This window comes from Molothrus aeneus, chromosome 18 (genome assembly GCF_037042795.1).
Source record: "Molothrus aeneus isolate 106 chromosome 18, BPBGC_Maene_1.0, whole genome shotgun sequence".
NCBI lineage: Eukaryota > Metazoa > Chordata > Aves > Passeriformes > Icteridae > Molothrus > Molothrus aeneus.
The window spans coordinates 4,262,582-4,282,545 of record NC_089663.1 but is presented as its reverse complement, the minus strand read 5'-3'; the positions used below and the strand labels follow the sequence as shown (position 1 = coordinate 4,282,545).

Here is a 19,964-nt window from a genome sequence, read left to right as displayed (position 1 = left end):
GCATCGTGCCTGGGGTGATTCTTTCCCTAGAGACACAAGAAGAAGCAAGTGCTGTGCTGCATGGCTGGGTGTATTTTGATGTGAAGCACCTTCAGAGATGCCAACAGCAGCTCCCTCCTCCTCATCCTCCTGCCTGGGGTGCTCTGTGCAGGAGGGAACCTCGGGAGTGCCCTGGCCCTGCCTGGGTGTGATGCCAGCCCAGTGTGACTGTGCCACTGCTGTCCATGTTGTCTCTTGACATGGGGTTTCCAGACTTGCAGGGAATTATCTCCAGCCCCGTGGGTCCTGTGGCTCCATGCTGGCCCTGGCAGCCCCACCCCAGCCCCAGGAGCAGGCAGGTGTCCCCAGGGGCTATTCCTGGCCCCGAAGCAGCCTGGCACTCCTGTGGTGCTGTGGGTGTGTGCCAGTGGCACAGATGTCACCCAGGGCCTGCATGCAGAGCAGCACCTGTGGAGGTGGGAGACTGCTGCCACAGCCATCCAGGGATGTAAGTGCCCCTGTGTGTCCCCAGCCCCACTGTCCTGGGGAGAGTGTTGTGCTGACCATGTCCAGCTGGGCCTTTGTATCCTCCTGGGCTCCGTCCGTGGGGATCCTGAGCTGTGCTGTGGTTTGCTGGAAGAGATTCAGCACAGCCAGCTTGATCTGCCCCAGCAGCAGGGTCTTCTGGGTGGCTGTGCTCTGGATGCGGGTCCAGCAGGACTCCTGGGGGACAGAGTGAGCTCCTGGCCACTGCCCTGTGTCCTTCTGTGCCCCCTAGGCCATGCCCGAGGGACCCAGGAGTCCTGGCTGTGTATCCCCCCCCATGCAGAGCTGCTGCTTTTTGAGCATGTGAGGATCCTCAGCTCAGCCCAGAAGCGTGCAGCCACCACACTGGGCATCTCCTTGTGCAGCACACCTGGGGTCTGTACTGCCCCCTCCCCCTGGGGGTCCTGGGCCACCCCATATCCTCCTTACCCACTGGAGCACATCCCGGCGGGCAGCCTCCAGGCGTGTGTGGAGCCGGGCCAGCTCGTTCCTGGTGCCCAGGAGCTGGGTGCTGCTCTCCTGACGGTACCGCTGGAGCTGTGCCCTGCCCTGGGCCAGCTGCTCCTGCCCGGTTTCTGCCTCCCGTGCCAGGGCTGCCCGCACCTCTGCCAGCACCCCGAAATGCACCAGCATGGCCGGCACGTCCTGGAACTGGGCGGTGGGAGGCGGCTGAGGCGGCAGGGCCGGAGGGATGGCCCCTCCAAGGGGCTTGGGGACACGCAGGGTGGCACCGCAGGAGCTCACCTGCCCCATCCTGGCCAGCACGTCCCGCAGGTAGTCCCCGAAGGGCCGGAGGCTCCGCAGGCGCCGGGCCAGGCGCTCCCGGTGCCGCAGCAGCCGCTCCAGCTCCCGCTGCAGCCGGGCGCTCTCCGCTCGCTCCGCCGCCGCCCGCGCCCGCTCCTCGCCCTCCCGCCGCAGCGCCCGCTCCCGCCGGGCCGCCACCGCCTGCACGGGGGCACGGGGTCAGCGGGGACCCTCCGGCCTGCCCGGCCCCGGCCCCCGGTCCGGCACCTTGAGGAAGGACTCGAATCTGAGCACGGCGTCGCGGTGCTGCTCTTGCCTCCGGGCCAGCTGCTGCCGGCGCTGCGCCAGGCGCTGCATCCGCTGCTGGAACTCCTGCGGGATGGCAGGGCGCCGGGAGTATCGCCAACGTTTGTGGGCACCTGAGGGGAGCTGGGGACACCCCTGCCAGCCCCTTGTCCCCACGGCACGCCTGCAGCGCCCGGGGGGCTGGGGCCGCCCTCACCTGCCGCTGGTTCTGCAGCTCCCGCTCCGCCTCGGCCGCCTCCCGCCTCTTGAGGAGCACACGGGTGGATGGAGGCAGCGTGGCGGGGCCCCGCGCTGCCCCCGTCCTGCCACGGGCTGCGTGCAGCTCGGCCGGGCTGCGGAGGGAAAGCCTGGGCAGGGCATCTGCCACCGTGCCACGGGCAGGGCTGCCAGGGGCCGCCGCTGTGCCTGGCCCGCTCCCCCGGGTGCCAGGAGGCACACAGCCTTAGCCCTGCCTGCATTCATGCTCTTGCCCTCCCACTTCAGCCTCCCCTATTTGGAGCCCCCCAGCACCAGTGCTGTTCCCTAGGGAAGGACAGGTGACACCACAATCTGAGCTTTCTTGTTAGACCCCGGGGAATCCCCCTGCCTGCCCCCAGCCCGTGGCTGCAGTGTCCTCTCCTTCCTGACAGCCATCCCGGAGATGGGAACACTAACCGAGATCACGGGGTACGCAGGACATTGCTGGCCTGGTGCCAGCCCTTTGGTCACTGCCATGGGGAGGGCAGAGGGGTGTCACTCACAGCAGCCGCAGTTTGTCCCGGAAAGCCTCTCGCACCCGCTCCTCCAACTCCGGGTCCATCTCGGCGGTGCCTCCTCCTCGCCCGAGGAGCTGGGGCCGGGACAGCCGAGGTGCTGGCAGCACAACAGAGTTGCCAGGGGCAGCCAGAGGCTCCCGCAGCTCCCGGGGATTTTCCTGGCTCGGCTCCGAGCGCCGCTGCGAGGGTGCGGTGCGGGGCACAGGGAATGCACCAGGGCTGCTTGCAGGGGGGCTCCCGCTCTCAAACCATCCCAGCCTTCCACCCACACTCCGTTCCCTCCAGCCCTCAGATCCTGCTCCAGCCCCTCAGAACCCTCTGTTCAGCCCTTCAGAGACCACTGTGCACAGCCAGACCCCAGCACCATCCCCAGTCCTCCCTGTGCCCCTCAGCCTGCTCCAGCTCCCACTGTTCTGACACCCCAGGGATGGCTCAGACCCCCTGACTTCACCCACAGCACAAACCCTGCCTCTCTCTGCATGTGCCAGGAGTGCTTCCCTTCTGCACAAGCCATCAGATCCCCCCGTGTGCTGTCAGGTCCCCTTTGTCCCCCTATATGTGTGCTCATGTCCCTATTACCCTACACCCACACAAGGAATGGATTAACTCCTGATGTGGACACAGAGCAACACTGCAGAAGGAAGAGAAAAAAAATATTCATAATACAAACAATTCAGCCTTCCCAGAGTCAGTGTCAGCCATGTCCTGCCCACACAGCCCTCGTTTCTTCCCTCGCCCCAGGACCACTGGGGCTCTGTGGTGACTTTGTCCATCCCAGAGCTGCTCATTGGGACTGAGCCAAAATCTCACATGGGAATTCGAGTCCATTACAGGCATTGAAGTGAGGGGGTGCTCCCATGCTCTGCCTGTGCTGGGTGCCACCTTGTTTTAGGGACACCCAAGAGAAGGAGGAAAATGGAAGAGAGAAGAAATGGAGAACCATGACTGGAGAAGGATGGAGTGAAACTGTGGAAGTGGCAGGTGGAGAGAGAGGTGCCTGAAGTGTCCTGGGACACGGCACTGACAGCCTGTGCTCAGCCACACACAGTGATGGCCTGCTTGATGCTGGATTCCAGCTGGAGCTCCGTGTGCTTCCTCAAGGAGGGATAGAAGCTATGAGCCTCGTGCCTCTTCTCTCACTTCCTGTGCAGAGACCCCACTGTGGAGCTCGTCATCGTCACCTACACAGGGCACAGAGTAGCAGCATCTCAGCTACAACAGCCATCAAGAATTCCTCCCTCCCTGGCAGCTGCTCTGGGAAGAGCCAGAGCTCAGCAGGGAGCAGGAGCTCCTCACCTTCTGTGAGGTGGTTCAGGTGAGCAGCCTGGGCCCTGCTCCCACCCACCAGCGCCATGGCCTCGTGCTCGCTGCAGCTGCTCAGGGCCTCCTCAGACCCCTTCCCCTCCTCGTCATCTTCAGAGTCCACCAGTATTAGGACATCCCCTGAGTCTGCATTCCTGGGAAGAGCAGAGCAAGCTGGATGAAAGGCTGAGGAGAGCCTGTTCCCTGCCCTACAGGAAGGCTGAGTAGTGATGCATGAGGGGCTGGGCTGAAGAACATCAACTCACCTGAATGCAGCACCTGAACGGGAGAGAAAAGAGAGACAACGTTAGCAACTGCCCCTCTGTATGGTAGCAGTGTGCCCCTGAGTGGGGAATCATGAGCACTGACTCTGTGATTGCAGAAGGCTGATCAGTGCTTTATTGTTACCACACTATACTATATGAAACACCCACCACCCTTGCCAGTCTGATACACACACATGGAGCTAATTGGTCAATGAATTAAAACCCTATCACCAGAGTCCAATTAAGGAATCACTCTTTGGTAAACAATCTCCATAACACATTCCACATGGGCACAACAACAGGTGCAGAGATTAAGATAAGAATTGTTTTCTCTGAGCTTTCTCACAGCTTCCCAGGAAAATCCTGGGAGAGAATTATGTCTCTCTCTGCTCAGAAGATATGTGATCACCATACCTTTGGGAGTGCCACTGGTTTTACTGGACTGGACAACCCCTGCCAATCCTGTGCCTCCCCCAAGGGAGCCCCAGGCAGCTCCAAGCAGAGGCACAGACTTGGAGGTGACCTGCCCAGACGTGGCACAGGCAACCCTGACTGAGTACAGCACACGGGGAGGGACAGGTGGGTTGGGGATAAAGCCCCAGGAAGGAGGAACCAATCCCTACCTCTGAGGCACAGGAGGGGATTGTAGTACAACACAACCCCAGTGACAGTGAGAACAGTCAGGAGAGACAGCACCACCACAGCACCCACGACCCCAACGATGTTCACCGGCTCTGCAGAGAGGGGACACAGCTGGATGAGGAATTCTCAGGTGTGCAGCACCCCCAGGCCCTCCTGCCACAGCCCCACTCACGTTTCACCGTGAGGCAGACGAAGAGCTCCCTGAGCCCCACGGGGTTCTGGGCCTTGCAGACGTAGCAGCCCCCATCAGTGGCCTGGGAGCAGTTCTGGATGGTGAGCCGGGACACGTTGCCCTCCTGGGTGATGAGGAACCTCCCCCCAGGCTGGATCTCCTCCTCGGGCTGGGAGATGTCCCTGAGCCAGCTGAGCCGAGCTGCCGGCGTGCTCTCGGTCACCCGGCAGGTCAGCGTCACGTTGTCACCCACAAAGCAGGTCTGAGGGGGCTCAGACTCCAGGGAAGGGAGCTCTGAACAGCCCCGGGGCAAAAGGAAACAAAAACAGGAGTCAAGGAGGGAATGGAGGCAATTAACATAACGAGCAATCAAGCTTCTGGCTGATTAATAATCATTAACAGAAGGGAGGCAGGCAGGAGTCTGGGAGTGGAGTGCTATGGGTTTGGCATTTGGCTCACTCAGGAGCCTCCCAAGGGGTGACCTGAGCAGCTTTCATGGTGCTCAGTCTCTTCTGACACCTGTCTGCACATCCCCAGGGAAAAATGGTCTGAGGGTAGCCAGCAGGTAGGTGGCAGAGAGGAGAAGAGCAGCCCAGGCATTATTTCCCTTGGGATCAGCAGAGCTCTTGTGAAGCCTTGACAACCCTTGGAGGATAAATACAGCCCAAATTTTCATCAGCCACTCAGATCCCCGAGATGCCTGAAGGGCACACATAACCCTTAAACCCACCCTTACCAAACCTCATCTCAAGCTGCCCACAGCCCCCAAACCACCTCTCACTGTCACACAGGTGTGTGGGAGCTTTCCACAGGTGAAAACACTGCTGGGGCCCCTGAAGATTGGCCCAAACACAGCTCACCTACAGCTCTGCCATGATGGAGCTCAGCTGCAGGACATCTGTGCCTTGTGCTGCACTTGTGTGCCCTGCCATGCCACCTCCTGCCTTCTCTGACCTCCTCAGTGCTCTGGAGAGCAGGGAATGACCAGGATACCCACCTGCCCCCATTCACCAGCTTCATTAGCAGTCAATGAGGCAGCAATCCACTCACTTATCTCCACAGTGCAGGCAGGCTGCTCCTGCTTCACCACGTGGCTGCCCACACACGTGAAGACTTTCCTGTGGGCAAGGTGGGAGCTGTTCAGGGTCTCCATGTGGGTGTCTGAGGAGCTGGTGGAGCTGATGACCCAGCTGGAGTTCTCCAAATCCTGCCCCTCTTCTCTCCAGTGCAGGGTGGGGTGGGGGTACCCTCCAGGCCAGCTGCAGAACAGCTGCAGCATCAGCCCTGATGAGGAGCTCTCAGCCCAGCACTTTGGGGCTGCCTGTGGTGGATCTATCAGCAAGGACAGCATGTGGTCAGAAACACTTGCAGGGCTGGAATTCATTTTTCATCATCCCTCTTGAAAAATCTTTCCTGTTTCCCTGCCAGTCTTGCTCCCTGACCTGCATCCCACAGCCCCAGGTGTGCACAGCTGTAAGAGACAGCCAGCAGGGACCAAGAGAGGCTGTGACAGTCCCCACAGCCAAGCCTTGAGGGAGGGAAAAAATTATTGCCACAGCTTTATCCAATGGAAATGAGATAAACACAGCAGGAGAATGAAATCCCACTGCCCTGGTCCTCATGGCACAGCTACCACTGAGTCATCACTTGAGAGCAAGGCACAGTCCTGGCTCTCTCCCAGCTGCTCCTTCCACACACAGATCCACCACACACGTGCTGATTTAACAGCCAGAGGGATTCTGGACTCTGATCCAGGCAGGATTAACACACTGTGCCCAATGCAATGCTGAACAAGACCCCACCAAGAGATCTAACCAAAACAAGCCCCACACCAGAGGTGTCAGAAGGATGTCTGAGGCTTATTTTAGGGAGCATTTATTCAGAGGACTTTGAAATTACTTGAATTAATTAAAAAACCATCATGGCAAACTCTCACGTGAGCTGCAAGAACACACCTTCCTGGGGCTTGTCTCTGCAGGAACTGTACACACACCTCAGGTGATCTTTGAAACCACTCAGCTCTGGCAAGAAAGTTCTCTGCAACACTCCCTGTGTCCCACCTCTGGGGAGGATCAAACTGATCCCAAACCCTGGCTGTGGTTAATAGGGCATCCTGTCAGCCTGAACCAGCACAAACTGCCCCACATCAATGGGGCACAGCTCTGTCAGGATGTCCAGGTGGACACAGCCCCTCCAGGATGTCCAGCCAGAGCTGCACTTTCTGTGCTGAGCTCAGGAACAGTCTCCTGAAGCCATCAGCTTTACATCCTGAACTCCCAGGCTCTCCCAGCACAACTCTGTCTAAAGAAATCTGCTCCCACAAAGTTAACAAACCAAAAGCCTAAAAATCTCCACCCTCTCAACCTCACAAAACAGCAGCAAAAAGGACCTGTTGTGGTTTGACCCCCAGGAGAGCCAACAGTTCTTGCATCAACCCACACACAGATGTGCCAAGGAATCCCTGGAGGTGTGGAACTGCACGTCTCCTTCACAGGTGCTTCCCATCCAAAACAAACACAGAACCACAGCCCAAGGCAGGGCTGCACCTTTGTCCTGTCACTAGAATGTTTACTGCTTGTGGGGTTTTCAAAGTGCAGTTTCCAACAAAAAGAGAACCTTTTTGGTACCACCCATGGGATGGGCTGAAGACTGTCAACTGGTTATTCCCACAAAAACCTCTACATATTCTGGGAGGCTCTTCCACAGCAGTGCCAAGGCCTTGTCCAAAATTTGCTCCAGGCCAGGATAAGATGTTCCACCAACAGGGGTTGTAAAAAAATGGGGCCCTGATACAGGTCAGAGGTAAAACTTCTAACTTTTACTGATGCTCCTCCTGCTGAGCTAAAGCATCTCCAGAAATCTCCTCCTCACCTACCAAAGGCTATGCCCACATCACCTTTGTTGTACTCAGACATTAGTGATACAATTAATTCCAGACTAATAAATGAAGTCCGCAGTGCAGCTCCAACACTTGGCACCCCATAAATATGTTTTGCTCCCAAGTGTTCTGCCCCAGTGCTCCAGATTTGGGGCTCCCCACTCCTCAGCCCAGTGCCTACATATCTATTCCCTGAAGCAGCCTGGGGTTCAACCCTTCCACACCCCCATCTGCACATTCTTTGCTGCAGGAAGAGAATTTTTATTCCTGTAAACTTTCAAGAGGTTAATCTGTACAGAACAGGTGCAGTGTTTACACACAGGTAGAAGGTAGGAACACCCTCAAGGCAAACAGGTCTCACACATGGAAAGAGCAGCAAGAAAGGAAAGGGCCAAGGGAGTACAGAGGGCCAAAATGCAGCAGATTTTCCCTCTTCTCAATCCTGAGGGGACTAAGAGCAGCACCAGATCTGGAGGGGGCTGTTCCCATTGAATACATGAGGCATCAGGGCAAAATAATGGTCCCTGGCAGAAGCAGGAAGGATTAACTGGCTGGAGTGCTTTCCAGCCTGACTTCCACCTGTGCTCTGAACATTTCTAAGGGAATGAATGGATGAAATAGACATGGAAAAGGGAGACAGCACCAGAAGACACAGAAGGGCTGAAAGAACTGGCCTGTGCTGATAACAGGTACGCTCCCAGGACACTGCTCCCACATAAACCTGAGGAATTTCATGCTTCCATCAATGTAAGACTCCTCAGCTGGGAAGAGTTCTCCCACTAAAAGGATGGCACTGAGGAATGGCACAGCACATCTATCCTAACAAGGGAAAGCAGACAGCAAGCAGCAGCCCATACCCCAAGGTTTATGGAGATTAGCTACAGAGAATGGAAGATGTGCCCAAAAACTCGTTTATCATCAGCAATGAAGAAGAAACACAGCAAGGACTTGAAAGCTGGCATTTCCCCTGCACATGCTAGATCTATGACAGATCATTTGGACACACATTTTGGTGCTTGTGAGTAGATGTGAGAGATTCTGCACCATAAAGCCATTTGCACCTTCTAAATATTATCTTTCCACCAGTGCCAGATGCATTTGGGGACGTAGGAGGCCGAGGGGAGGAAGCCCAGCTGTGGGGATGACTTACTGGCCACCAGGAGCTGCACCTTGTGCTCGTGGTCCGTCTTGTTCAGCACTTCCCTGCAGGTGTAGTTGCCCTCGTCCTGCACACGCAGCTCGGAGATGCTCAGGGAGCTGTTGTCCACCAGGGAAAAGCGGACATCAGGGGGGAAGGAGACCCTCGAGGAGAAGAGAGGTGGGAAGGACTGCGGATCCCCTTGGAACCAGACCACCTCGGTGGCTTCCTTGGACACGTTGCGGCATAAGAGGAGGACGCTTCCTCCCACCTGCCCAAAAACCACTTCATCTGTTCCTGCAAGAGAGAGGGGACGGCGTTAGGGATGGAGGGAATGGGCAAAGCCACCTTCTGCAGCAAAGACCTGGATATCTGGTCTGTGTCAGCCCTCTGGGGTGCTTGTTACGGGACTGCTGAGGGACCTCTGAGGTGACTAAAAACCACCAGCGCACAGCAGGATCAGGAAAAGGGACACAGCTCCCAGCTCCCCTCCCCTCAGCCCGCGCTACCTGCGGCCTCCCGGCGCGGCACCAGCCTCCAGAAGCAAAGGGCGAGGACGAGCCGCGCCGGCGGCATCCCGCCGAGGCGCTGCATGGCTGTGCACCACTGCCGGAGCCCCGCGGAGGCGGAGCTGCCCGGCCACCGCCCCGGGGACAGGCCTGGGGAGGGCGAACGGGCGTGCCCGGCCGGGGGGACCCGCCCGCCAGGCCCGTGAGGGGCCCGTGATGGGGTTCGTCCATCCAGCAGGTCCCGCCGCCTCACAGCCGCCGCTTTGGGCAGCCGCCATCTTGGAACCCCCCCCTCCCCCCGGGGCTGCCCTCCATCTTGGGGTCACCTCACCCCCCCTCGGCCACGGGGGCGGCCCCAGCAGAGCGGGGCCGGCGCTGCCCCCGGTGCCGCCCACGGACCGGGAGTGTTTGAACCGGAGAGCGCGGTGTGCGCTGAGGGGTGTTCTCTGAGCTGTAAGCGACCCGCACGTCCAGAGAACTCCTCTAGTCTACCCACTTAGAGACACCGCACAAACCGAGGAGCGGGAAGAGCAGAGATAAATGATTGCTCCTCTGTGTAACCCCGCAGCGAGGACCATAACTGTGCAACTATCCTCGGGTTTCTCCAGGACACCTTACACATGGCAGCTTGGAAGCACAAAGGCGTGCGTGAAGCAGAGCGCTGAGACTCACAGGGTTGCCCCACTGGGCCCTGGTACAGTAATTATTAATTAGCCTAATTAGCGGTAGGGGTGACAGTGCTGGCCCAGGTAACCGGAGCTCGGCCAGCCTCCCTCAGCTCCGCCTGGGGGCGCCATAGAGCTGGCGCGGGAGAGGCCGGCGGTGCGTCTCCACCAATGGGAGGGGAGCATAGCGGCGTCTCCACCAATGGGAGAGGAGCGGGGCGGTGCCTCCGCCAAGGGGCACGGGCCGCTCGGAGCCGCCGCCGTCGCAGCCGCAAACGTCGCCATGCCGGTGGACCTGGCCAAGTGGGACGGGCCCCTGAGCCTCTCCGAGGTGGAGCAGAAGCCGGCGCACCCGCTGAGGGTCAAGTATGGCTCCGTGGAGATCGACGAGCTGGGCAAGGTGCTCACGCCCACTCAGGTGAGCAGCCCCGGCCCCGCTCGCGGGGGTTGGTGCGGCAAAATGGCGGGATGCGGCCGGGCCTCCTGCGCTGTCCCTCCGGCAGCTGCCGCCGGAGCTTCCCCGGGTGCGCGGCACAGAGAGGGGCTGAGTTGCGGGGGCGGCCGTGCCGCAGGAGAGAAAACCCGTGGTTCTCACAGCCGAGGCGAGCTGGCGCGAATGGCCTTGAAGCCCTCGGGTGGCGCTGCCAGCGCAGGCCGTGCTGGCCCGGTGTGCAGGGCGGGTGGCTGGCGCTGACAGCGGGGCCGGTGCTAACGCGATCGTCCCTGCAGGTCCAGAATCGCCCCACCAGCATCGAGTGGGACGGCTGCGATCCCCAGAAGCTTTACACCCTGGTTCTCACAGACCCTGATGCGCCCAGTCGGAAGGACCCGAAGTTCAGGTAGTGGGGATGGACAGCTCCGTGTCCTGCGTGGGGAAAAGGGAGCATTTCTCTTGGGCTGAGCAGAGGCTTAAGGAGGAGGTGGGGCTGTGCTCTACCTAAAGTGCAGCTGTGGGGCTGTGGCTTGTCATAGAAATCGTGTCCTTGCATCTCTCCTTGAGCCAGGGACAGCACGGGGAGGAGCAGCTGCTTTTATCAAGGATGCTCAAAGGTCTGTTGTAGCTGGAGCAGCGCAGCATTTACTGCTTGCTCTAATTTAGCACATATGTGAGTTGGAATTAGGTCTTTGCTGGCGGCAGAATCTTAAATCTGGGACCAGCTCACCTTCCTCAAGTCAGCTTCAGCAGTGTTTGGAATCCCCACTCTCAGAGGTCAGGCTGTGGGTTTCCTGTAGCCACATGGGGCTGGTTTTGGCAGGTTGTGCATCCCAACAAAGCAGGGCCTGCTCTGGGACTGGTGCTCTTCGGGTTTGGCAAACAAGGAATGGCAGCTCTTTGTTCACTCCATGCTGACAGCCTCATGGAAAAGCAGCAGCTTGGAGTGACAAAGGTTCTTCTTATCTGTGGCTCTGCCAGAGTGTTCTGTGCCTTGTCCTTTCAGAGAGTGGCATCACTTCCTGGTGACCAACATGAAAGGCAACAATGTGGGCAGCGGGACCGTCATGTCGGATTATGTTGGCTCTGGGCCTCCCAAGGGAACAGGTCGGTACCTGCAGCAGCTCCCAGGTGCTGCTGTGTGGATCACACCCAGTGCAGCAGGGTGGGGGGAACCCTGCAGGAACAATCCATGCAGGATTGCTGGGGGCTGCACATAGCAGGGATTCAGCCTTAGTGCACCTTTCCTGAGCAGCTGTGGTCTCACCTGGGGCACAGGAGTGTGGTGATGTTCACAGGGGTCCCAGGACGAGGGAAGAGATGAGAATCTTGACTCTGTGTTTCAGAAGGCTGATTTATTATTTTATGATATATGAAAAGAAATTATATATTAATGATATATTAAAATGATATATTAAAACTATACTAAAAGAACAGAAGAAAGGATTTCATCAGAAGGCTAGCAAGGAACAGAAAAGAATCATAATAAAATCTTGTGACTGACCAGAGAGTCTGAGACGGCTGGACTGTGATTGGCCATTAATTAAAAACAACAACACGAGACCAATCAAAGATGCACCTGTTGCATTCCACAGCGGCAGATAATTATTGTTTACAACTGATTTCTGAGGCCTCAGCTTCTCATGAGAAAAGATATTATGATTATTATTATATTAAAAGAAAACGATACATTAGAACTATACTAAAAGAACAGAAGCAAGGATTTCATCAGAAGGCTAGCAAGGAACGATAATAAAATGTTGTGACTGAGCAGAGAGTCCGAGCCAGCTGGGCTGAAGGGTTTCTGCTGGAACGTGTCCGTCTGTCCCGCAGGGCTGCACCGCTACGTGTGGCTGGTGTACGAGCAGCCGCAGCAGCTGGCCTGCAGCGAGCCCGTGCTCTCCAACCGCTCCGGGGACAAGCGCGGCAAGTTCAAGGTGGCCGCCTTCCGCAGCAAGTACGGGCTGGGGGCGCCCGTGGCGGGCACCTGCTACCAGGCCGAGTGGGATGAGTACGTGCCCAAGCTCTACGAGCAGCTCTCAGGGAAGTAGGGCCATGGCCTGCGGGTGGGGCTGGGCACGGTGCTCTAATTGTGTTCTGTTAATGAGTTGAAGCCAAGTGTCCTGCTCTGACAATGTCACTGTCACTGTCCCTGCTCTGTCCCTGTGCTGATGCCCGTGGTATCCTAGCTAGAGCTGCTTCTGGCTCCAAACTGACCTGCTTAAGGGAAACAGTAGCCTTTGTGAATTAGTGTCAATTCAGGGGGTCTCTGCTGTCTTGGGATGGCTTGAGGTGGCAGGGGTGTGGGTACACAACCACTTTGGGGCAGGTGCTGGCTGTGGAGACTCCCTTTTCCAGGAGAGGAGAGGGCAGTCCAAGGGAAACTTCTCCCCCTTTTTTCTTTTCTTTCCCCCCTCCTGCATTTGGCCAGTGCCTCCACATCACCACTACAGTAGTGAAGGTGCAGCTTGAGGGGAGGCAGGAGCTGGCCTAGAGCACTTCCTTCTGTTCTCTGCTGCCACCCAAAGCTGAGACCACTTTGTTCTGTTCAGTCCTGTGGTGACCTGCCCTGTGCTCACAGTACAATTAAAAACTTCCCAAGGTACTTGGTGTGCTTGGTTGTCTTCTTGGGGCAGGGGGATGAGGGCAGTGCTCAGGGAGCAGTGGGTGGTGTTGTGTTCCTGGGATGAGGCTGGACCCTGTGCCAGGGCTCCCCATTCCTGGAGGGATGCAGCTCAAAGCCATCATGTCTTTCTATCTTAAAAATATTCCCAGCCTTCAGTTCCTTCCCAAGGGATCTCCCCACACTCCCAGACCCGTGGGGGCTCCTTCCCTCCACAGGAGCCCCCCCATCACCACAGCAGATCTGACACCCCAACAGTCAGTCTGGGCACCACCAGCTTCCCTGACCTGAAGCCACTTCCCAGCCCAGCTGCAGGTCCCAGGTGCTTCCTGCTGCTCCAGCAGCTCTGCAGTGAGGCCTGGGGGTCTCCCCTAAGTGCCTAGAGCAGAAATGAGCCTTTGGTAGGCTATAAAAAGGTGAAGCCAGTGCAATTCAGCTTCACAGAATCAGGAGCCTTCCCCCTTTTATTCAAGCTGCTGTATCACAGCTCTGCACTGACATGGTCTGACAAACAGGAATCAGCAGCACCCCTGTGAAAATGGGGGATTCCAGAACTCAGGTGGATGGTGCTGCCCCAGGGCAGTTTTATCAGCCCAGCAATTAAAACATTTCAAGAGGATCACTGGTTTTCCAGGAAAACAGCCCCAGCTACTCCAGCCCAAGGCCCACCAGAGTTAAGGCTGGAGCAGGGCTCACAAGGCTCATCCAGCCTGAGACTGCTTGGGCTGCAAGGAGGACATAAAAAAAATTAAAAATCCATTACCCTAAGAACCTCCAGTGCCAGGAAACCAAGCCCTGCCCAGGCTGAGGGACACCTGTGGAATGTGTCCCCTCCCCATCCCCACCTTGCACCTGTGCTGGGCCACGAGCCACCCCTCCCACAATGACACAGCCAGGCATTGTGATGAACACTTTTATTTACAAATATAATTAAAAGCTCTGACAGTTATTCATGCTCTTCCCTGGAACCTGAAAAATGTTTTTGTTGTTTTGTTGGTTTTTTTGTCCTTTTTTTTTGTTGGTTTTTTTTTTAAAGTGCATGCAAAAGAAGTAAAGCCTTTTTTTTTTCTCTTTTTATTGTAAGAAAATACACAGTTTGAAAGTGTGAATAATGCAATATTTATGACCAAGATCATGGGGTTGGGGGTGGACTTGGGGGAGGAACAAAAAAAAACCCCCCAAAAAAACAAATAAAAGAAAAACTGAAAAGGGCTGGGATGATCTAACAGACAGTGTTGAGCTCCAGAACAGAACTGGAGAGTGGGGGGTGGCTGGAGCAGGAAGGGAGGGGGGGAAAGAAGTAAAAAAATTTTTGATCAGAGAAACAGTTAAAATACAATATGAAAATAAGTAAAAGCTCTCCTTAAATTCCTTCTATACACAAAATACACGATTTGACAAAGCCCAATTTGTGCTACTGGGATCCTGTGGGCTCATTTAAGTGTATTCACATTCTCTGCTACAGCAGAAAATGATTATGATACAATCAAGAATATGCCCAGGGGCCAGGGCTTGTCCCTGCTGCCCCTGGCATGGTTCTCCTAAAAATCACCACGTCGTCACCCTCCCCTCCCCACCCCCAAAAAAGTAATAATATGTCACCACTGATATGTACAGCACGATTAAGTTTTTTTTCTGTAAAATGTATCAAATTTTTTTTCAATCTTTAATAAAACTTTTTTTTATTATTTAATTATTCCTGATGAATAAATACCAAAAAAATAAAAATAAAATAAAATTATGCAGCAGCTAGTTAAGGTAAGGCTGCGGATTCAGTCTCTCTCCCCCTGGGATCGTAGATATCATTTAATTATTAATATTTTTTTGCTTGTACTTTCATTGATTGGTGGTAAAATGAGTGATTGCTCAGAAGCAACATACATCCACTTGGTGGCTTTTTTTTTTATATATATATATTGGTTTTTTTTTTTCTCCATTAAAATTGTCTCCAAAGTTTTCACTGAAACATTTTTAATCATTGCACAGAGACATCAATACTGTGACATACTATGGAAAAGACTGCCAGGAGCTGTCCTGCACCGGGACGTGACGGGGGAAAGGGGCCCCTGATGGATAAGAATATACAGGCACTGGTCCGACACGATGTCAGTAAGAGAGACAGAAAGAGAGAGAGCACGCCCGTCAACATGGGGAATGTTGGGTTTGCAAGTTTTATCCTTACTTGGTTTGCTTTCTGTGGTTTTTGTTGGTTTTTGTTTTGTTTTTTGTTGTTTTTTTTTTAAATGGCAAAGAAATTTAACCTCATCTATAGTCCTCCTTGGGATACTCTAATGTGACCAAATTCCCAAAGCCCATCCGCAGGCTCTCCATGTCAAACGTCTCAATCTCTCGCTCCTGCCTTTCCAACAGAAACTTGATCCTCTCGCTGCGTTCCTTCTGCAGGGCGGCGAGCTCCTCCTCGATCTGCAAGGAGCACAGTCAGCAGCCCCCAGCACAGCTCCATGTCCCCTGTATCCCCAAAATCCCCTCTGCAAGGAGCACAGCCCCCAGCACAGCTCCACCCTGCCTGTGTCCCCCAAAATCCCCTCTGGAAGGAGCACAGTCAGCAGCCCCCAGCACAGCTCCATGTCCCCAAAATCCCCTCTGACATGAGCATTGTCAGCAGCCCCCAGCACAGCTCCATGTCCCCTGTATCCCCAAAATCCCCTCTGACATGAGCACAGCCCCCAGCACAGCTCCATGGCTCCTGTATCCCCAAAATCCCCTCTGACATGAGCACAGCCCCCAGCACAGCTCCACCTTTCCTTGTCCCAGAATCCCCTCTGGAAGGTACCTTCTGTTCCAGGTGTGCCCTGCGCAGCGACACCCGTTGCTCCAGCTTCTGGAGTTCCCTTTCATGCTGTGCTTCTGTCTGCATCTTTATTTTGCTCTGGTAGGCGTTGAGCAGCTCCATCTCCTGCTGGAGTTGCAGTCTCAGGGCTTGGCATTCTGCTTCCTGGGCCTCGTCCAGCCGGAGCTGTGACAGCACAGGGAAAACAAGGCTCAAACAAACCCTGCTGGGAATTCCTCTGCTCCCACACAAGTCACAAACAACTCTTCCCAAAGCCACTGGTGTTGGTGGCAGAGGGAGGAAGCAGGAAAGGCTTCATGAGCCTTCATGAGCTGCTCTGCTCATACTGAGGCAGAGCCCCAGAAGATCCAATCCTAAACCCCAGCACACCAGGGGAGCAGGGGACGGACATGTGTTCCACAGGACACTTATTCCAAGAGGGAAAGTGCCAGCTGACGTGTTGTTTAAAGAGTTTTGACAATTCAGTGGCTGGAGAAGTCCCCCCCAGGGTGCTGCCAGGCCCCAGAGCCCCCTGCACGTACCGCCTGCGAGGCCATCATCTCATTGATGCTCTGCTCATACTGCTCGGCCAGGATGGCGAGCTTCCGTGTCTGCTCGTCCTTCAGGCTCTTCAGAATTGTCTTGTGCTCACTCTTTGGAGTTACTTCCAGCTGGTGATTCTTCAGTGCTTTGTACTGCTTAGTTTGCACTTTGCATGTGTCCTGGAACTGCTTTTTGATCTGCATTTCCATAGCCTGCCAAGGAAGGAACGACGTGAAGAGCACGAAGGGCTTTGGGAATGGAGAGGTCCACATGGGTGGGGTGGTGGGAACCACAGCTCCCCTGTGCATGCTTCCCACAGGGATTAACCAGCAGCAGCAGCAGCTCAGACCCTGCTGCAGCCTGGCCAGGAACAGCACCCCCTCAGCCCAGGGCACTTCCCACTTCCTGCAGATCACCCAGCCCATCACCTGCCTCCCAAAACATATCTGCTTTTTCACAGCATCATTCCATTTCCATGTCCTTCCCACCTCAACCTTGCACTATGTGGAGGCTGCAGACCTAGGAACCAGCAAGGGTGTGACAGAGTGACAGTGATGTGCTTCTCTCTGGTGACCAGTGACCCCAGGGAACAGCTGGAGCTGTGTAAGGGAGGTTGAGGCTGGGTATCAGGGAAAGGTTCTTCCCCCAGAGAGTGCTGGGCACTGCCCAGGCTCCCCAGGGAATGGGCACAGCCCTGAGGCTGCCAGAGCTCCAAGGGCATTTGGAAAATGCCCCCAGAGATGCACAGGGTGGGATTGTTGGGGTATCTCTGCAGGGCTGGGATTTGGACTCAATGATCCCTGTGGGGCCCTTCCCACTCAGGGTATTCTGTGACACTGGGAGGAGGAACATGCCTCTACCACAGAGAGCAGCTCAGAGGTCTGTAAGCACACTGGGCTGTGCACAGAGCTCAGCACACACTCACAGTGCTCTGTGTTCTCTCTGGACTCTGAAAGCACCACCAACCCCCTCTCATCATCATTCTAAGCTGACACCAGCGAGGGCCTGAACAACACACAGCTTGTCAGAAACAACTTCTCTAACACTTTGCTTAGGACTGGACTATTTTACTACAGCCTCAATTAGCACAGCACTTAAAAAACTCTGTGTGTGCCCTGGGATATCCCAGCCCACAACTTCCCTTATCCAGAGCTGCTCTGTGCAAAGGGAGGGGATGCAAGGGAGAGCACAGGGAGTGGAGAGCAGTGGTCCCACAGCAGGGGTGCTGCACAGAGGACAGAGGCTGGAGGAGGAGCAAGGAAAGCTGGCAGCACCTTCAGGTTCTTTGGTTGCTGCCGGAGCTCCATGAAGTGCTTCCTGTGCAGCTCCCGCTCGCGCCGCTTGTTGTACTCCAGCTGGTTCTCGAGCTCAGTCTGGTGCTGCAGCCGGATCAGGTCCATGCGCAGCTTCTGCAGCGTGTGCAGCTGCCGGTACTCCAGCTCCCGCGTGGACTCGTCGTGCCGGATCAGCATGGCGTGCTCCATCTCCTTCTGCGTCCGCTTCTTGTTCAGCTCCTGCACACACACACACACACACAGAGCTGAGCGGGCAGCCCTGCTGCAGCTCCTGCCCACTGCTCTGCCAGCAGCAGGGATTGGTGTGTCACAGGGAAACACAAACCCAGCAGCGCCACGGGGATGCTAGGACTGACCACTGAGTGACAACTGTCCCTCCATCCATCCATCCATGCTAGGAGCGACCAGTGAGTGACAACTGTCCCTCCATCCATCCATGCTAGGAGTGACCACTGAGTGACAACTGTCCCTCCATCCATCCATCCATGCTAGGAGCGACCAGTGAGTGACAACTGTCCCTCCATCCATCCATGCTAGGAGTGACCACTGAGTGACAACTGTCCCTCCATCCATCCATGCTAGGAGTGACCACTGAGTGACAACTGTCCCTCCATCCATCCATGCTAGGAGTGACCACTGAGTGACCAACTGTCCATCCATCCATCCATCCATCCATGCTAGGAGTGACCACCTGTCCATCCATCCATCCATGCTAGGAGTGACCACTGAGTGACAACTGTCCCTCCATCCATCCATCCATGCTAGGACTGACCACTGAGTGACAACTGTCCATCCATCCATCCATGCTAGGAGTGACCACTGAGTGACCAACTGTCCATCCATCCATCCATCCATCCATGCTAGGAGTGACCACCTGTCCATCCATCCATCCATGCTAGGACTGACCACTGAGTGACCAACTGTCCATCCATCCATCCATGCTAGGAGTGACCACTGAGTGAACATCCATCCATCCATCCATCCATCCATCCATCCATCCATCCATCCATCCATCCATCCATCCATCCATCCATCCATCCATCCATCCATCCATCCATCCGGCCATCCGGCCGTCCATCCCTCCCCTGCTCTGGGATGGCCCCGGGAGTCCCCAGCAGGTGGCACCAAGACCCCACACAAGCGCTGGGTGCCTGCAGAAACTCGCAGGCGCTTTCACTGAACACATCGCAGATGCTCAGGGTGATGGAATTGGGGCTCTTGTCTGGTGTGAATTCCCCCGTGCCCCTGGTGGGTACCGGGAACGAGCTCCCCCCTCCATCCCCTGCACTAGAGTGGCCAAGCAGAGGTCGGTGGCTCTAACACCACCTCAGGTGAGAAGGTGAATTGCCCAGCTGGGATTTGGCCCAAGGTGCAGCTCATCTTTAAAACAAGACCGGTTTTGCAGTGCTCACCAAGAGCTCCTGCACAGGGTGTCCACAGTCTGGGATAACCTTGCCCAAGCCACAAGCCCAGGAAGGGAAGGCACCAGCTCCCTCCCTGATTACTGCACACATTTGTGTCTCAAGGTGTCAGCCCCACCCTGAGCAGCACGGAGCTGACTCCAGCTGTACCCCTCAGATGGTGCTGTGCATCCCTGATCCCGGCTCAGGTTACAGCCTCAGCCAGGCACAGCAGGGCTGCCCCACCCCACACCGTGCCCAGCCCAGGGCTGCCCCAGCCTAACGGGTTTCTGCAGGAAAAGCAAAAAAATGTAATTATTCTGAGCTGCTGCACACATGTGGTAATCCTGTTGTAACTCTCAACAGGAGTTAAGAGTAACTCTCAACACCTGCAAACTTCAGCCCCTGTGGCTGCTACACCTGGGACAGGTTTGAGCTGAGAGGGTGGGGGAGGAAAAAGGGCCAGGGTTTCCCTCTGCCCTCTTGGCCCTAAGGGTGTAGCATGTGTTCACATGTAAGCAAAACTCGACCCTTGACAGCCAAGATTAAAATTTACAGGTACTGGTGTGCCAAAATGACTTCCCAAAGGCAGGTGGGGCACTGACCAGGCAGGGAGCTGTGGCACATGTGCCTTCATCCCAAGATAGCTCAGCCAGCCTCTCCCAAGCCTATTCCACACCTGATTTCTGTTCACACAGCATAAACACACACAGTCATTCCACTTCCCTCAAACACTTTCCCATTTGCACAAAAACAACATCTGTGGTTACTTAAAATATGGAAAACACATTTTGAAAGTGTTATTTACTTCAGGTGATCCAAGTAGTTAGTACTGGCACATTTGAACTAGTAGGGATGTAATTTTCAGGGAATAAAAACTCAGATCATTCTGAAAATTAGGTCTCTCATAAGAGCTTAAATGCAGGAGGTCAGAGGTGTGTTCCTGTTAAATGCCACGCCAGGTAACTGAACTCTGA

General features: G+C 55.6%; 4 protein-coding genes across 5 annotated transcripts in view; 1 reads left to right on the top strand and 3 right to left on the bottom strand.

The window, feature by feature from the left end:
• Positions 1–52: 52 nt before the first annotated feature.
• CFAP73 (cilia and flagella associated protein 73) lies at positions 53–2,468 on the bottom strand. 2 transcript variants are annotated; one of them, XM_066562110.1, is made up of 7 exons: positions 2,316–2,468; positions 1,772–1,907; positions 1,537–1,641; positions 1,270–1,470; positions 955–1,176; positions 544–702; positions 53–447 (listed from the first exon to the last, which is right to left on the bottom strand). In XM_066562110.1, the coding sequence occupies exons 1-7, from the start codon at positions 2,372–2,374 to the stop codon at positions 352–354; spliced, it is 978 nt and encodes a 325-aa protein (XP_066418207.1). In that variant the 5' UTR covers positions 2,375–2,468; the 3' UTR covers positions 53–351. The 2 variants fall into 2 exon arrangements, with proteins under 2 accessions (XP_066418207.1, XP_066418206.1); XM_066562109.1 differs by having other exon boundaries at positions 53–702.
• Positions 2,469–2,970: 502 nt separating this feature from the next.
• Positions 2,971–9,363, bottom strand: VSIG10 (V-set and immunoglobulin domain containing 10). The gene is made up of 8 exons (XM_066562108.1): positions 9,238–9,363; positions 8,741–9,025; positions 5,763–6,044; positions 4,713–5,006; positions 4,522–4,632; positions 3,899–3,911; positions 3,627–3,787; positions 2,971–3,511 (listed from the first exon to the last, which is right to left on the bottom strand). The coding sequence occupies exons 1-8, from the start codon at positions 9,320–9,322 to the stop codon at positions 3,444–3,446; spliced, it is 1,299 nt and encodes a 432-aa protein (XP_066418205.1). The 5' UTR covers positions 9,323–9,363; the 3' UTR covers positions 2,971–3,443.
• A 762-nt stretch (positions 9,364–10,125) lies between these two features.
• Positions 10,126–12,940, top strand: PEBP1 (phosphatidylethanolamine binding protein 1). Its single transcript, XM_066562395.1, has 4 exons — positions 10,126–10,320; positions 10,632–10,741; positions 11,342–11,442; positions 12,169–12,940. The coding sequence occupies exons 1-4, from the start codon at positions 10,186–10,188 to the stop codon at positions 12,384–12,386; spliced, it is 564 nt and encodes a 187-aa protein (XP_066418492.1). The 5' UTR covers positions 10,126–10,185; the 3' UTR covers positions 12,387–12,940.
• Positions 12,941–13,857: 917 nt separating this feature from the next.
• TAOK3 (TAO kinase 3) overlaps positions 13,858–19,964 on the bottom strand; it is a 44,289-nt gene continuing 38,182 nt past the window's right edge. Inside the window, exons 17-20 of the mRNA XM_066562393.1 lie at positions 17,567–17,806; positions 16,292–16,504; positions 15,753–15,935; positions 13,858–15,382 (exon numbers count right to left, since the gene is read on the bottom strand). Of these exons, the coding sequence (XP_066418490.1) occupies positions 15,221–15,382; positions 15,753–15,935; positions 16,292–16,504; positions 17,567–17,806 (798 nt within the window). The 3' untranslated portion in view covers positions 13,858–15,220. The remainder of the gene's footprint in view (positions 15,383–15,752; positions 15,936–16,291; positions 16,505–17,566; positions 17,807–19,964) is intronic.